The sequence below is a fragment of the Silene latifolia genome, chromosome Y (assembly GCF_048544455.1).
Source record: "Silene latifolia isolate original U9 population chromosome Y, ASM4854445v1, whole genome shotgun sequence".
In the NCBI taxonomy this organism is placed as follows: domain Eukaryota; kingdom Viridiplantae; phylum Streptophyta; class Magnoliopsida; order Caryophyllales; family Caryophyllaceae; genus Silene; species Silene latifolia.
Window position 1 is genome coordinate 427,895,704 of NC_133538.1, and position 14,477 is coordinate 427,910,180.

At 42.1% G+C, this 14,477-nt stretch overlaps 1 protein-coding gene across 1 annotated transcript; it reads left to right on the forward strand.

Moving 5' to 3' along the window:
• Nucleotides 1-13,110: 13,110 nt before the first annotated feature.
• Nucleotides 13,111-13,587, forward strand: LOC141632528 (uncharacterized). Its single transcript, XM_074445072.1, has one exon. It carries the CDS (start codon nt 13,111-13,113, stop codon nt 13,585-13,587), a length of 477 nt encoding a protein of 158 aa, XP_074301173.1.
• The last annotated feature ends 890 nt before the right edge of the window (nt 13,588-14,477 follow it).

Consider the following 14,477-nt stretch of genomic DNA (forward strand, 5'->3'; position numbering starts at 1 on the left):
AAATTGCACTTGTTTGTAGATTGTAGTTTGACCAAGTTGATGTTTAGTTGTGGGGTACCTATACAAATGAGTTCTATATGTTTTGTTCCTACTTCGGTTAGTTGGTTGATGTGAAAAAGGAGAGTGTGATTAAACTACTGGTAATGAGTTATGAGTTGGCCTATGAGCCGAGTGATGATAACGGGAGTTATGTTTATGGTCCAGTGCGACCATGGTTATTGAGTTACTTGAGTTTGAGATCGGAATTTAGATGGAAGATGACGGTGTTCTCAGATGAATATTTAGTTTTTATGCATTTGTGTTCTCATGTAGTTATTAGTTATAGTTAGTTAGTTAAGTAAAGACGAGTTAAACTTCGGGACGAAGTTTATTTTTAGGAGGGCATAATGTAACATTCCGTATTTGTTATGTTTAATTAAAGTGTCAAAAGCGTGTGTTAACCGTGTTAGAAATGCGTGACGTCCGTATGTACGATATACAACACCCTTCTGAGGTTTGGGTACGGGAGCGAACTTCGGGACGAAGTTCATTTTAAGGAGGGAAGACTGTAATACCCCGTATTTTTATATAATAAATTAAATGGATATTATTATATATTAATTATTATACATTTTATATTACTAATTATATCGGGTTAATTGTTGAGTCGATAATTACGTAAACTATTTTAATTAACTCGCGTTGTATCGATATAAGTTAATTGTGACGGGTTTATAAGAATTCGAATTTGTGAGCTAACCCATGTGAGTTGGCCCAATAACTATTCAGCCCATTTAACCCTAAGCCCATTTAAACCCTAACCCTAACCCTAAACCTAACCCTAATAGTGCCCTCAACCCGCCTCCCTCCTCTCTTATTCCCTCAGCCGCCTCCCTCCTTTCATCAGCTCCAACTTCTATCTTCACGCATAGAGAGAGAGAGAGAGAGAGTGGCCGTGGGTGAGTGACGACACAGCAGGGAAGATCTAGGGGCTATGGTCGACGTCAATGGGCGGCCCTGGTGGCGGATGTGGCGGCAGGAAAAAGGTAAGAGCAACCCCATTTCCCCTGTTTTCATATTTTCTGTCGGGTGTTTGTGGGTGTTTCGTGACTTAGGGAGGTGTTTATGGTGGTTGTGGATGGGGTATAGGGGTAGAGTGGTAAGTGACGAGTGTAGCGGTGGTGGTTAGGGTGGTTATAGGTGGTGGTTGTGGCTGTGCAAGGCGGCATCGACATGGGGTAGTAAACGGGTTTAAGCAGCGGTTTTCAGGTGGGTTTAGAATGGCTAGGTTTGGGGTGGCACCACCGTGGAATCGGGGGAGGTCGAAGTGGTGGTGCCACGGTGTCCGGGTTCGTGGGCGACGGAGAGCAAGGTCGTGGTGGTTTGGCGGGGTTAAGTAACGATTCTGCGGTGGTGGTGAGTCGTGAAAATAGGGCGTTTGGTGAGGTGTGGTGGTGAACTGGACAAATGACAGCCCTGGTTCGACTCGCGGCGGCGAATCGACAGTGCCGTGGTGGTTGTTGGTGGTGGGGTCGAAGTGGGGACCACGGCTGGTGGTTGTCGTGGTGTTTTCAGGCGGCGCGTGAGGAGTTGGGCGAGTGTGAAGTCGGGTTGTGGGGATTGTGCTATGTTTGATTCGGGTTTTGTCTTAAATCGTTTAATTCATTAAATTAGTTATTTAATTTAATTCCCGAGTTGATTAAATTAATTAGAGACGGGTTTGAGTCGGGATGTTTGAGTTGTTTAATGTTTGATTCGGATTTTCTTAATCATATAATTCGTTTAATTATCATATTGATTACCCAATTTAATTCCCGAGTCAGTTAAATAATTCAAGTCGGGTTTTCTTAATCGTATAATTCGTTAATCCTTTAATTACCATTTTGGGTTTTAGTTCCGAGTTGTTTAAAATAAAATAATAATTAATCATAATTAATTATCTTGAGTCGGGTTTGTTAAAAGAGAAAAGTTACTATATCGGGAAAGTTTCCATTTGAAGAAATTCTACTTTAGTAGCTTCCTATGTTGGGAAGTTGGGTCAAATACTAATCGGGTCATTTTAGTTATCAGTTGGGCATAAGTTTGGTGTCGGATCAGTATTTGGGAAAGTTTCTATTTTGGGAGATGTCTATATTTAGTAGTTAGTAATTATAAATATTATAATTGTTTTAGGTGACGGATTCGTGAAGGATCGATAATCAAATTCATTGCTTTACTTTCTGGATCGCTTAATCGCTTAATTGGAATTGTCGGCACTTTGAGGTAGGGAAATAAACTTGTCTTATTATCGTCGTTGTTGAATTGTGTTGACTTGATTCCTGGTTGTTGATTTACGTTATGATTTATATACGGGAAGTGATTGACTGAATTTATCGTATTGAGTATGATATCACAACATCGGGTAAATCGGCATGACTTTATGATTTATCGATTCATGAATTATATACATATTGCATTGCATTAATTTTTGTTGAGCATTTCATATGCATTGGAGTTGGAGGATGATGTGGTGGTGACGATGTTGAGATACGATGTGATGTTGTGATAAGGCCCAGGCGGGTTCTGCAGACTTGCCCTGTGTCCTCAACAAGGAAATGCGGATCGGCTACGGTCGATATATATAGTCTACCGGGGATCGGTATGGTTGGGTTGTCCGGGTTATGAGATATGAGATATGAGTTGAGATGGAGATGGAGGTGACGGAGGAGCATGCATATCATATTTTATTGTTTCATTGTTTTCCCTACTCAACCTCGTGGTTGACCCTGTGTATTCGTGAACACCTGTGATGAACCTTTTTATGGGGAGCAGACTTGACAGGTTAAGAGATAGGACGGGAGCTTGATGGGCGTGAGACACTGGATCAGACGACTTAGTAGCTAGATCATCATCTAGAAGACTTTCACTTTTATTTATGTCAGTTCTTGTAATTTGAGTTGAAAAGAGGATTTGTAATAATTAAGTTAAAATATTATATAAATTGCCTTGGAGTTTAATTTGTTATTCACTACCTCGGGAAACCGAGATGGTAACAGTCCGTTTTATTAGGGAATGTCTTGACGAGGACTTCTTTTATAAACCAGGGTGTTACAGAACCCAAGAAATGTGGAAAGATTAACATTCAATGTCAAAAGATTACAACTTTCTTCCTAAATTACCATGTTCTCTTCTCATACAAGTTTTTGAGATTATTGCCTAATAATATCCTCCTTAGGTCTTCAAAACATGAACTATATATAGGGCTGCACCCCCATCTAGGTTAAACACGGATTTGGGCTTCAACCAAAATGATTAAGGACGGTGTATCAATTCTTCAAGGCCGAGGACGACGCAGGCTGCGTCATCCACCACAGGTCTGCGTCAACAGATGCAGGCTGCGTCCTGGACTGATCTCCGTCCCAAAATGCTTCTTCCTTTTCACAATTTCTTCATCACTTAGCCTTCATGCTTCACACCAAGGGAAGTTAACTCCTATAATAGCTCACGTATAGCCGTCTTCAATTGATTGCTTGCTTACGAGTGTGGCTAGAGGCTCTTGCTCGGGATTCCGGACTCTCCTCTCAAAACAAATCTCCACACATGCATTAATCAGGATAATCAATGAGATGGGAAGACTAACTCATTGTTCTTACAAAATAACCCTTAAATCAAACAAACTAGGCCTAAGAAGGCCTTGTTGACTCGACACTTTTGACTTTATCAAGTACCTTAATAGTTTGGAGTATTCTCATTAAATAACTCTAAACATTAAACACATTTCTTGCCATTTTTATGATTGGCATTTAACACTTGGCAATTGGTCTTTTGGCAAACGAATGCGACGGTGACCAACAATATGCCCAAGAAGGCAAAGGTAATTGGTCTCCTCCTTGGTTTCCTTTGTTCCTTTGGTAGCCTTGGTTCGGGAACAAGAGTTCTGGTTGTGCCCAAGAAGGCAAAGGTCCATAAGGGTCAATATACCCTTGTTGAGCCATGTGGTAGCAGGGAGGATATTGGGCCAAGTAGATATCAACACTAGTAGAAAAAGTCTTATTGACATCGCCACATTGACATCACTTTTAGTTCAAGCGATGTAAATGTTCATAAATAGCGTCGGTTCTTTCAAAAACCGATGTCAATTGGGCTACAGTTTTTTATTTAAATCAGTTATTTTACAAAACATGTAAAGAAATATTTTTGCCATCAGTTTTAACCTCGGTTTTAACAAAACTGATGTAAAAGCATTTTCCTTAACGTCAATTTTTAATATAAACGTTGTAAAAACTGACGTAAAAACATTCTCCTTGCACCGGTTTAAGATAAATGATGTAAAATAAGTTGTTTAATGTACAAATTTTTCATCTCCCTAAACCCTAACATTGAACACCCCACTACAAATCAGAATATCCATCTCGTTTGACGGTGTACACCCCATTTTAACTTATCCTCGATAACCATCTCCGGCTTCAACTGTTAGATAGGGTTTGCCACCGACCACCGCCGCACCTATTTATCTTCCTCTGCCGCCGATTTTCGCCCCATCTGTTTGTCCATTACTTGCAATTTCATCTTTAAGGATTAATCTACCTCAGGTGCGTGAGTTATGTATTTCAGTTTGATTGTTGTTATTGTTAATTTGCTGTTATCCAGGCCAATTAAGTATGCCTATTCTTGTTTGATGAAATATCTCAATGAGTTTTCAGAAGTTCGTGATTTTCTGCAGTTTAACAGTACAATTTCACGTTTTACCAAAATTATTTGATATTATACGCAAATGGTTATGTTGTTCATTCATTTATTTTTTTGTGAAAATGAATAAAAATGTTGGGGAAATTTGATTAAGATTTTGTATTGGTGGAGCTGGAAATGTAGAGTTGGTAGTTTATGATGATATCTTTCATTTAGATAATTGATTTAGTTTCGGGTTGTTGTAATGCAAATATTTATGTTTGGAAATTGGAACCCTTTAGTAGTTTGTTATGGAATTTGTGAGGTTTGATTTCTGAAATACTCGTTCTTGCTGTGTCGTATTGATGTGAGGTCGTCAACTTGGATATGGAATGAAACACAAATTGTAGAATAAGACGGTCATTTGTTATTATAATCAATAAATGGGGTATTTAGCATACGGAAGAACCATTCTACAATTGGAACAGACGAACAATCACTGTATTATACAACAATTACTGGGGATGGATATAGTGATTAAAATCCTATATGGGCTAGCTTTGTTTTTGTGTGAGGATGATAATGGTGTTTGTGTTAATGTTGCATACCTGTCGTCACTTCGTCAGTTTGTTTTCAATGTCATTTGCCTGCCTAAATGGAAAAATGGACGCAATTCAACAATCTTACTGTAGGCCCTGTTAGTGGGATAAGGAGTAGCCTTAACCCTATGCTATAATATATTAATTTAGAGTTTAAAGTATCAACCCTTGATGAATATACGGAAGAGAATTGCTTCCACCCACTTCTACTTTGTAATGTAAGACACGTAGATACTTTACTGAACCATTTGCGTATAATATCAAATAATTATCAAACAAGAATCAGCCTTTATTCAATTAGTTATGTTGTCTATATGTTCGATGGAATGCTCTTAATTTTTTGTGGTTTTGCAGTACAATTGGTATTTGTTTTTGCCCTACTCATTATCGATCATCATACTGCACACTGTCGCCCTCCTTCACACCTGGCCGATCACCACAGTCGCCTTCTCTTGTCACGTCCTCGTTTTGACACCACGCTGTAACTACTTCTCTAACACTCACCCGCTGTTCTTAAACCGCTCTCCTTCGACGCTACTGTATGAATAAATAGAGGTACATATAATAAATTGATAATCAGTATTTATATTATCGTTTTTTCATTATATTAGTTTTGTTTGAATGATGAGAAAAATATGGAGGGGCATTAGAAAGTATTGTTTGATAGCTCTTGATATGAACATGCTATATAGATTGGAGTGTGGTTGTATCAGTTGAATTTAACTCATCAATGATACTTTTAATTAATAGTTTCTGTGGCACTTGCGGTAATTGAGATTTGAGACAGAAATTCGCGCTGAACTGCATATTGAGATGGAAAGTGTACAAGGAAAAGAGTAAACGAGTGCTGAACTCATTGTGGTAGTTTCGTAAAATCATGCTTGAATCATTCTGAGCCAGACTGAATAAGATGATAAATGGTGATAGTATCACAATCACTTTTTATTCACTTTGTTATCCAAATTATCTCACCTATCTGGAATATTATATGATAGTCTTATTTCTTCTAGTGCTCTACATGGTCAAATTATCTGTAAGTTATGCACCTTTACTTCAAGGGTTTATTTAGTTAACTAGAAGTCTAGTGAGCATTTTACATGACATTATATATAACTGCATGGTCAATTTATCAGTAAGTTATACACCTTTACTTCAAGGGTTTATTTTGTTAAGTAGAAGTCTAGTGAGCATTTTACATGATATTATATATCCTATGAAGCAATGTCAGTGTTTAAGGCAACAAATTATGGAATAGTTTATATTGATGTTAACCCTGAGAATAGTTGTATTTACCTGTACAGTTGTGGTGTAAGAAAGTGTCGGATTTTGCTTTATTTTTGAAGGGACTTCAATTTGACATAATGGTATACCAGCTATGACTATATGTGTTTTGTGACTTTGTTGTACAGGATTGAACATTATGGCTTTAGTAGTATCGGAACATGCTCAATTTATTTAATCATCGTCTTTCTTGATGATGGGTGTTTTTGATAATTGACATTTATTTTTTGGACTATGCATCTTGTCTATAATGTGTAATGTTTAGGTAGTTTCTCAATCTTTACTTCTAATGTTGTTTGAGTTCTCTCTAATTGAGTAATTGTGATCTACTAGCTCATGCATTTACACCTCTGGTCGATATTGTTTTCCCATTATCGTCTGATTCTTATGCCAGCTTAAGTGAATAAAGGATTGCAGCTTTGGATAACTAGCCATTAGTACCATTAAGAAGGTTCAAGAAGGTGTCAGGTTTTGAAAAGCATTTGGAAAAAAGGTATTTTTCGATACTAGTTCTCTTTAAATTTACGCAGTTGTGTGTTAGGGATAAAAAATACCTTTTTATTAGATATGACGTGGCACCTTCCCATTTGTTGAAGGAAAGGCAAAGGGATTGATGACATGTAAAGTGTGGGGACCGTTGGATTAATCAACAAGAAAACACACTGGCATTTGAAGTCTTACGCAAAAGAAGGGTAGACCAAGTCAAGTAACTACCTCCTATTTTCTAGGAAACAGAAGCAGGAAATCAGGAGCAGAATTTAAGAAGAAGTTGAGGATCAAAACCCTAGCAACCAAGCACTATAAAAGAGGGGGAGAAGCATTCAGGAGGACATCTCATTCCACACACTTCAACGCTCATACTCACGCAATTCCGTCTGCCATCTAGCAATATCCCAATAGAAAATTAGTCCTTGTACTTCCTTACTTGCATAATTCCATCTCGATTATAGTGCCAAATTGGTGGGATTCAGACTACCCCCGCGGTTGTTCCCACATCGGATTTTCCGCGACACCAAAATTCCTCGTGTCACTCTCTTATTTCGTTGTTCATTCGCACGTTAAATTCGTTGCATTCATTCCGTCATTGGCCATAGATTAATCACTATCACTCACTAATTAAATTAATAACCCGGTAAATTTTTACCAAAACAGTTTGGCGCCCACCGTGGGGCATAGTGATCATTTTCTATAGCCAAATATCGCAAGATCTAACCAGACCGCTACCATGGCCGGAACCGGCCAGAACCCGTCCAGCAGCCAGAGTATGTCAGCCCTGTCCTCTAGAGCAGGACCTTTTTCTGCATCTGCAGGATCAGTAAGTGCGTCTCAAGCATCCAGCCAGATGGTCCCCGTCATCATGTCACCCAGAACCATGCCTCTGCCTCTGCCTCTTAAACCGCCGCAGATACCCAAGGCAGCAGGCGCGCCCAGTTAGCCCAGATCCAGCCAATTTGTCCCCGTCAGCATGTCACCTAGAACCATGTCTCTGCCTCTGCCTCTTAAACCACCGCAGATACCCAAGGCAGCAGGTGTGCCTAGCCAGCCCAGATCCAGCAGGGAAAGCAGCCCCAGCAGAGGTGAAGCTGCGTCCAGGGGATTAGGTGCAGAAGTTCTCAGAAGCAGAGAATCTTCAGTGCTTGACCCGATGCAGGTTATGATTCAGGGGATGGATACTCTGCGTCAGGCCGTTGAGGATCTGAGGAAGGACAACCAGAACCTGATTGCTCAAATCGTGACTGCAGTCCAGCCCAAACCAGCATCAGCACCTGAGGCCCTGAACCTGACCAACGGTGGAGGATCGAGTCGATCATTTCCGTCAGAACTAGTCACCAGACCAGACCTTGCAAGAGTAACAACCAGTGAACCAATCGAGCCCAGAGGATTGGGATGCTTGTCATTTGACAATCCACCCAGCCTGCAGCAGACACCAGGTAATGCCTTGTTTAGCACTCCATCAGGATCTGACTTTTCACCCTTTTCAGGTACTCCCGCACACCAGACATCAGGATGGCAACTGGACCTGTCATCAACACATCACTTCCATCATACAGCCAGTTCACCAGTGGAGCATGGATCGGAGGCCTGGCGCATACCGGATGGCGGCCGGATTATAATCGCAACAACATCGGTGACCAAATCATCCAAAGATCGGCCAATTTTCTGGAGGGCCCTGGTTAGGTGGTACACCTATTGGTTCCTTCCCGCCTGTTTCTAACCCCCTTGCAGGAGCACGTAGTTCGCTGGAGCAGCAATACCAGGAGCTGAGGGATCTAATGTACAGGATACCAGGCGTAGCATGTCCATTAGAAAAAGCGGCACGAGAAAACTATGCAGACTCATCGTTCGTGGACGACATAACCCTCGTCGGCATTCCTAAGGGATGTGTACCACCAGCCATGACGCTTTACGACGGAACCACAGATCCACTTGATCACGTCAACCACTACAAGCATAAAATGATGGTGATAACCGCGACCGGGCCCTTAAAGGAAGCTTGTATGTGCAAAGGATTCAGATCAACCTTTTCTGGAGCAGCCCTGCAGTGGTTCGTCGGCCTGTCCAATAAAAGTATAACCAACTTCGCCGACCTAGTTAATGCATTCAACCAGCATTTCACCAGCAGCAGAAAGCCGGAGAAGCAGCTCAGTGACCTCTACCGGATAGTGCAAGGGTTTGAGAAATATACTCGTGATTACTATAGGTTCAACAAGGAGAAGGTGGCAATTCTGAGGTGCAATATAACAACCGCTATACAAGCCTTCCGTCGGGGACTGCACTAGGATTCAGATCTATACAAGAACCTGACCATGCATCCATGCACTACCTTTGAGGAGGTACAATCAAAGGCGATTGCTATCAAGAGGCTGGAGGAAGACTTGGCACCCATAAGAGGCACGTACAATTCAGAACCTGTATCCAAAAAAGCCCCGGTGGAAGAGAGGAGCGAAAGATCCAAACCCTACAGCAGAAGCGTGCACAAAGTTTCTGGAAGCACGGAAGGAAAAGACTATCCAGATCTGCTTCCGAAGGTAAGTGGGTATGATTTCACCACTAATCTTGCAGGATTTTTCAAAGCCCTGCAGGAGATGGGTCGCAGAGTCAGATGGCCCAAACCACCAGCAGAAGGATACTCCAGCAACAAAAAGGATACTGACAAAAAGTGTGAGTTCCATGGCGGCAACACCCACGACACAGACGAATGCCATTCCCTCAGAAAGGAAGTCAAGTATCATTATGATCAAATAAACCTGGATCACCTCCTACCCAGAGGCACTACCAGAGTGAACTCTACAGATCAGGTTCTGTCATCCCCCCCCCCCCTCCCCAATGCTCTAGAATTGTGAATGTTATTACAGGTGGCTCGGAGCTATGCGGATTGACGTATTCTGCAGCAAAGAGGTATGCCACCAGAACAAAGGGAGATAAGCCAGAGTATTCCTGCAGGATCAGTCGCCAGAATCTTCCATCAGTCACCTTTGACGAAACAGATGCTCAGTTTGCTCTAGAACAACACCACAATGCTTTAATCATCACGCTCCCCATAGGAAACTATGAGGTGAGAAAGATCCTGGTGGATACCGGAAGCTCCGTCAACTTAATCATGCTAGAGATGCTCAAAGGAATGGGATTCAGTTAAAAGGATCTAGCAAAGAAGGTGGTCCCCTTGGTTGGTTTCAGTGGCGAAACAAAGCATTCCCTAGGAGAGATCGTCATTCCAACTTATGCCGAAGGTGTTATCAAACAGGTAAGGTATCTGGTTATTGATGGACCCTCTACTTACAATGTGATCCTTGACAGGTCCTGGATCCACGAGATGAAGGCAATACCCTCGACGTACCACCAGTGTCTGAAGTTTCCAACGCCTTGGGGTGTGCAAGAGATACGTGGGGACCAGGAAGAAGCTAAGGATTGCTATAAAGTGGCTATGAAGTCAACAACGGGCTCACCTGCATAGCAATTATAGAGGCAGCGCATCCAGGACGAATATATTGAGCCCCAGCAGGAAGAACTAGACGAAGTCACCCTGGACGTGCTGCACCCAGAACGAACCGTACTAATTGGATTAGAATGTACAGGTAACATTCGCGAAGAACTCGTTCAGTTGTTGAAAACTAACATGGACTGTTTTGCTTGGTCACATAATGATATGATAGGGATAGACCCAAGTGTGATAACCTACAAGCTAAGTGTGGATCCAAGCTATAAACCTGTTCAGCAGAAAAGAAGAAAGTTTACTTCTGAAAGGAACCAGGTCATAAACCAGGAAGTAGATAACCTGCTTGCTGCAGGAAAGATTCGAGAGGTGAAATATCCAGAATGGTTGTCTAATGTGGTGGTGGTTCCGAAGAAAAATGGCAAGTGGAGGGTCTGCGTCGATTTTACAGATTTAAATAAAGCCTGCCCAAAAGATCCATTTCCACTACCAAACAGATGTCATGGTGGATGCTACTGCAGGTCACGAGATGCTAACATTCCTGGATGCCTGGAGCGGCTATAACCAGATAAAGATGCACCCTAACGACTAGGAAAAGACGGCATTCAGATCCGAGCGAGGTATCTATTGCTATAACGTCATGCCTTTTGGACTTAAAAATGCAGGATCCACCTACTAGAGGCTGGTAAACTTGATGTTTAAAGAGCAAATAGGTCAAACTATGGAAGTATACATAGACGATATGGTCGTCAAATCAAAGCAGGCTTCACAACACCACCAGCACCTGGCAGATACTTTCAAAACCCTCATAAAATACCAGATGAAGCTGGATCCGATAAAGTGTACCTTCGGGGTCTCCAGTGGAAAATTTCTGGGGTACATGGTGACCCAGAGGGGGATAGAGGCCAGCACCGAACAAATCAAAGCAATTCTGCAGCTGGAGTCACCGCAAAAACCAAAAGACGTCCAACGTCTGATTGGAAGAGTGACAGCCCTAAACAGGTTCATATCCAGATCCTCCGACAGATGCAGGTTGTTTTATGATATACTCAAAAAAAAGCCAAAGATTTGAGTGGACAGAGGAGCATGAGAAAGCATTTCAGGAGTTAAAACATTATCTCAGCACTCTTACACTCTTGTCGAAGCCAGAACCAGGAGAGCCACTATTCCTATATCTGTCAATCACAGTAGCAGCAGTAAGTGTAGTAATAGTACGAGAGCAGGAGGGATCACAGCATCCAGTATATTACGTCAGTAAGTCTCTGCTTCCTGCAGAGACCAGGTACACATCACTTGAAAAACTCGTCCTTGCACTCGTTACGACATCCTATAAATTGCGTCCTTATTTTGAGTCCCATACAATTTTTGTGATAACTAATTATCCTCTTAAGACTATCATGAGAAAACCGGAATTGTCGGGAAGGATGGCTAAGTGGTCCATGCACCTGAGCGGTAATGACTTGAAATTGGAACCTCGTACAACAATAAAGTCTCAGGCTCTGGCAGACTTTGTGGATGACTTCTGCCCGGCTCTCCAAACCCAGGCAGGACAAGATATTCTGAATCTGGAAGAAGAAAAAGGAGAACAAGTGTGGGAACTACAAGTACGTGGAGCCTCCAATGCAAGAGGAGCAGGAGTAGAACTGGTCCTCAAATCACCCCAGGGAGATCTCATAGTTCAGGTGGTACGATGTGAATTCAAGGCCACAAACAACGAAGCAAAATACGAGGCCTTGATCCTGGGTTTAAAGCTGGCTCTGGATCTGAAAATCAGACACCTCAAGGTTTGCAGTGATTCTAAACTTATAGTTAACAATGTAAATGACTCTTATGAAGCCAGGGACTGCAGGATGATGGCATACCTAGACGTAGCAAAGGAGTTGACCCTCAGATTTCCCACTTTCAACATCAAACAAATCCCCAGAGACCGGAACGCAGAAGCAGATACGCTAGCCACCTTAGGGGTAACCTTTAAAGCAGGAGCCATCTCCACAATACCAATTATCCACATACTGGAGCCAGCAATACTGAAACTTGAACAGGAAGCAGAAGTGTTGTGCAACACCAGCAGTGAAGAAGATACTCCAGACTAGAGGAAACCATACCAGGACTGCCTGCAGAATAACATCCTACCAGCAGATAAAAAGGAGGAAAGGAGCTTTAAAATGAAAGCATCCAGTTTCACACTAATTGATGGTGTCTTGTTTAGGAAATCCCTCACTGGACCCTACCTCAGATTCCTGGATCGGGAAGAATCTCAGGCTGTTTTGCATGCTCTCCACAGTGGAGAATATGGAAACCATGCAGGGGGCAGGAGCCTGTCCAACAAGGTATTGAGGCAGGGATACTTCTGGCCCACAATGCGCAAAGATGTCGTGGAGTTCGCAAAAAAATGTGATGCTTGTCAGAGGCACGCCCACGTCAGCCACCAGCCAGCGGAGCCTCTACATCTGGTCATTTCACCCTGGCCCTTCATGAAGTGGGGAATGGACATCATGAGACCATTACCCAAGGCACCAGGAAACAAAGTCTATATGCTCGCCATAACGGACTACTTCTCCGAATGGATAGAAGCATAATCATCCTCCCAGGTGGAATATCTCATTGCAGAAGTCTACTCCTAGGAACCCCCAGTACAACGGACAAGCCGAATCCAGCAATAAGATTATCATGGAAAACCTGAAAAAGAAGCTGGAGGAGAGAGAGGGCAAGTGGGCAGAAGAGCTGTCTTTGGTTCTCTGGGCTGACATAACCACACCCAAGGTTGCAACAAGACAAACTCCCTTCAGCCCGGTGTTTGGAGCAGAAGCAGTCATTCCATCCGAGGTCAGGGTCTCAACCCACATGTATGGATGCATAATAGAAAACCGGAATCAGGTGGAAATGGTAAGCAGTCTGGACACGGTAGACAAGCTCAGAACCAGCGCTCAGATTAGGATGGCTTCATACCGACAGACGGTGGCCAGGAGCTATAACAAGAATGTGAAGGTAAGAACCCTGCAGGTAAGAGACCTGGTCCTGAGGAAAGTCTTCCAGAATACCAAGAACCGGCAAGCAGGAAAATTCGCCTACAACTGGGAGGGGCCATACCAAGTGGAAAGCATAGTTGGAAATGAAGCATACCGACTCACGACTATGGAAGGATAAATGGTTCTCAGAACCTGGAACATCATCCACTTGAAAAAGTATTTCACCTAAGCGACCAGCATGGTCAACAACCGGGAAAATGTATGTAGGAAAATTTTTCAGAAACAGAGAAGGTGAAAATGTATGTAGGAAATTTTTTCCAACATTTACTCACATATGTTTTCCTATACATTTTCACCTTCTCTGTTTCTGAAAAATTTACCTACATACATTTTCACCTTCTCTGATTCTAAAAGTCTTTTCGGCACACATTTCAACATTCCTTGTTTCTAAAAAATTGTTTTCTGTATATATTTCGACTTAAATATGCTTTGGCTCTGAACTTTATCTTGTAAACGTCAATAATTTTAAACATTCCAAGTAAATAAATTCTTTTTCATAAATATTTTTCAAATAAATGGCTAATTGAATAAAAATGCAAACTAATCTGACAGAGCTTGCGTTTACAACAGAAGGCGTGTTTTCGTGGCTAAGCACATACAATCGGGACAACCAGTCTCCCGCGCTGCATAAGCACCAACGCAAGCCTGGCTTCTCTGAACGAGTGGGCGAACTAGATCCCTTAGGCAACAATCAAACAACGATGGCCAAACATACAGCGTAAAAAGTGCATGCACAAATCAAAAGAAACACCAGAAACGGTACGACACAAAGCATATCTAAAAATGAAAAGTACTGCATATGTTCGTCATAAAAACAAAACATGCCTGGTCCCCTGGACCAGACCAAAATATCCCAAATTGTTTGTCAAAAACTACATACTATGCCACACAGGGCATAATACTATCTAAAAAGCAAAACAAAGTTTCATTTGCAGGAAATACTACTCCAGGTCAATGTGCTCGACAGCCCCAGAAGCAGCTGTCTGAGTAGCAGGAGCAGTGTAAGTC

Coding starts and splice junctions, on each gene's coding strand:
- LOC141632528 (XM_074445072.1), top strand. CDS start 13,111: ATGGAAAACCTGAAAAAGAAGCTGGAGGAGAGAGAGGGCAAGTGGGCA.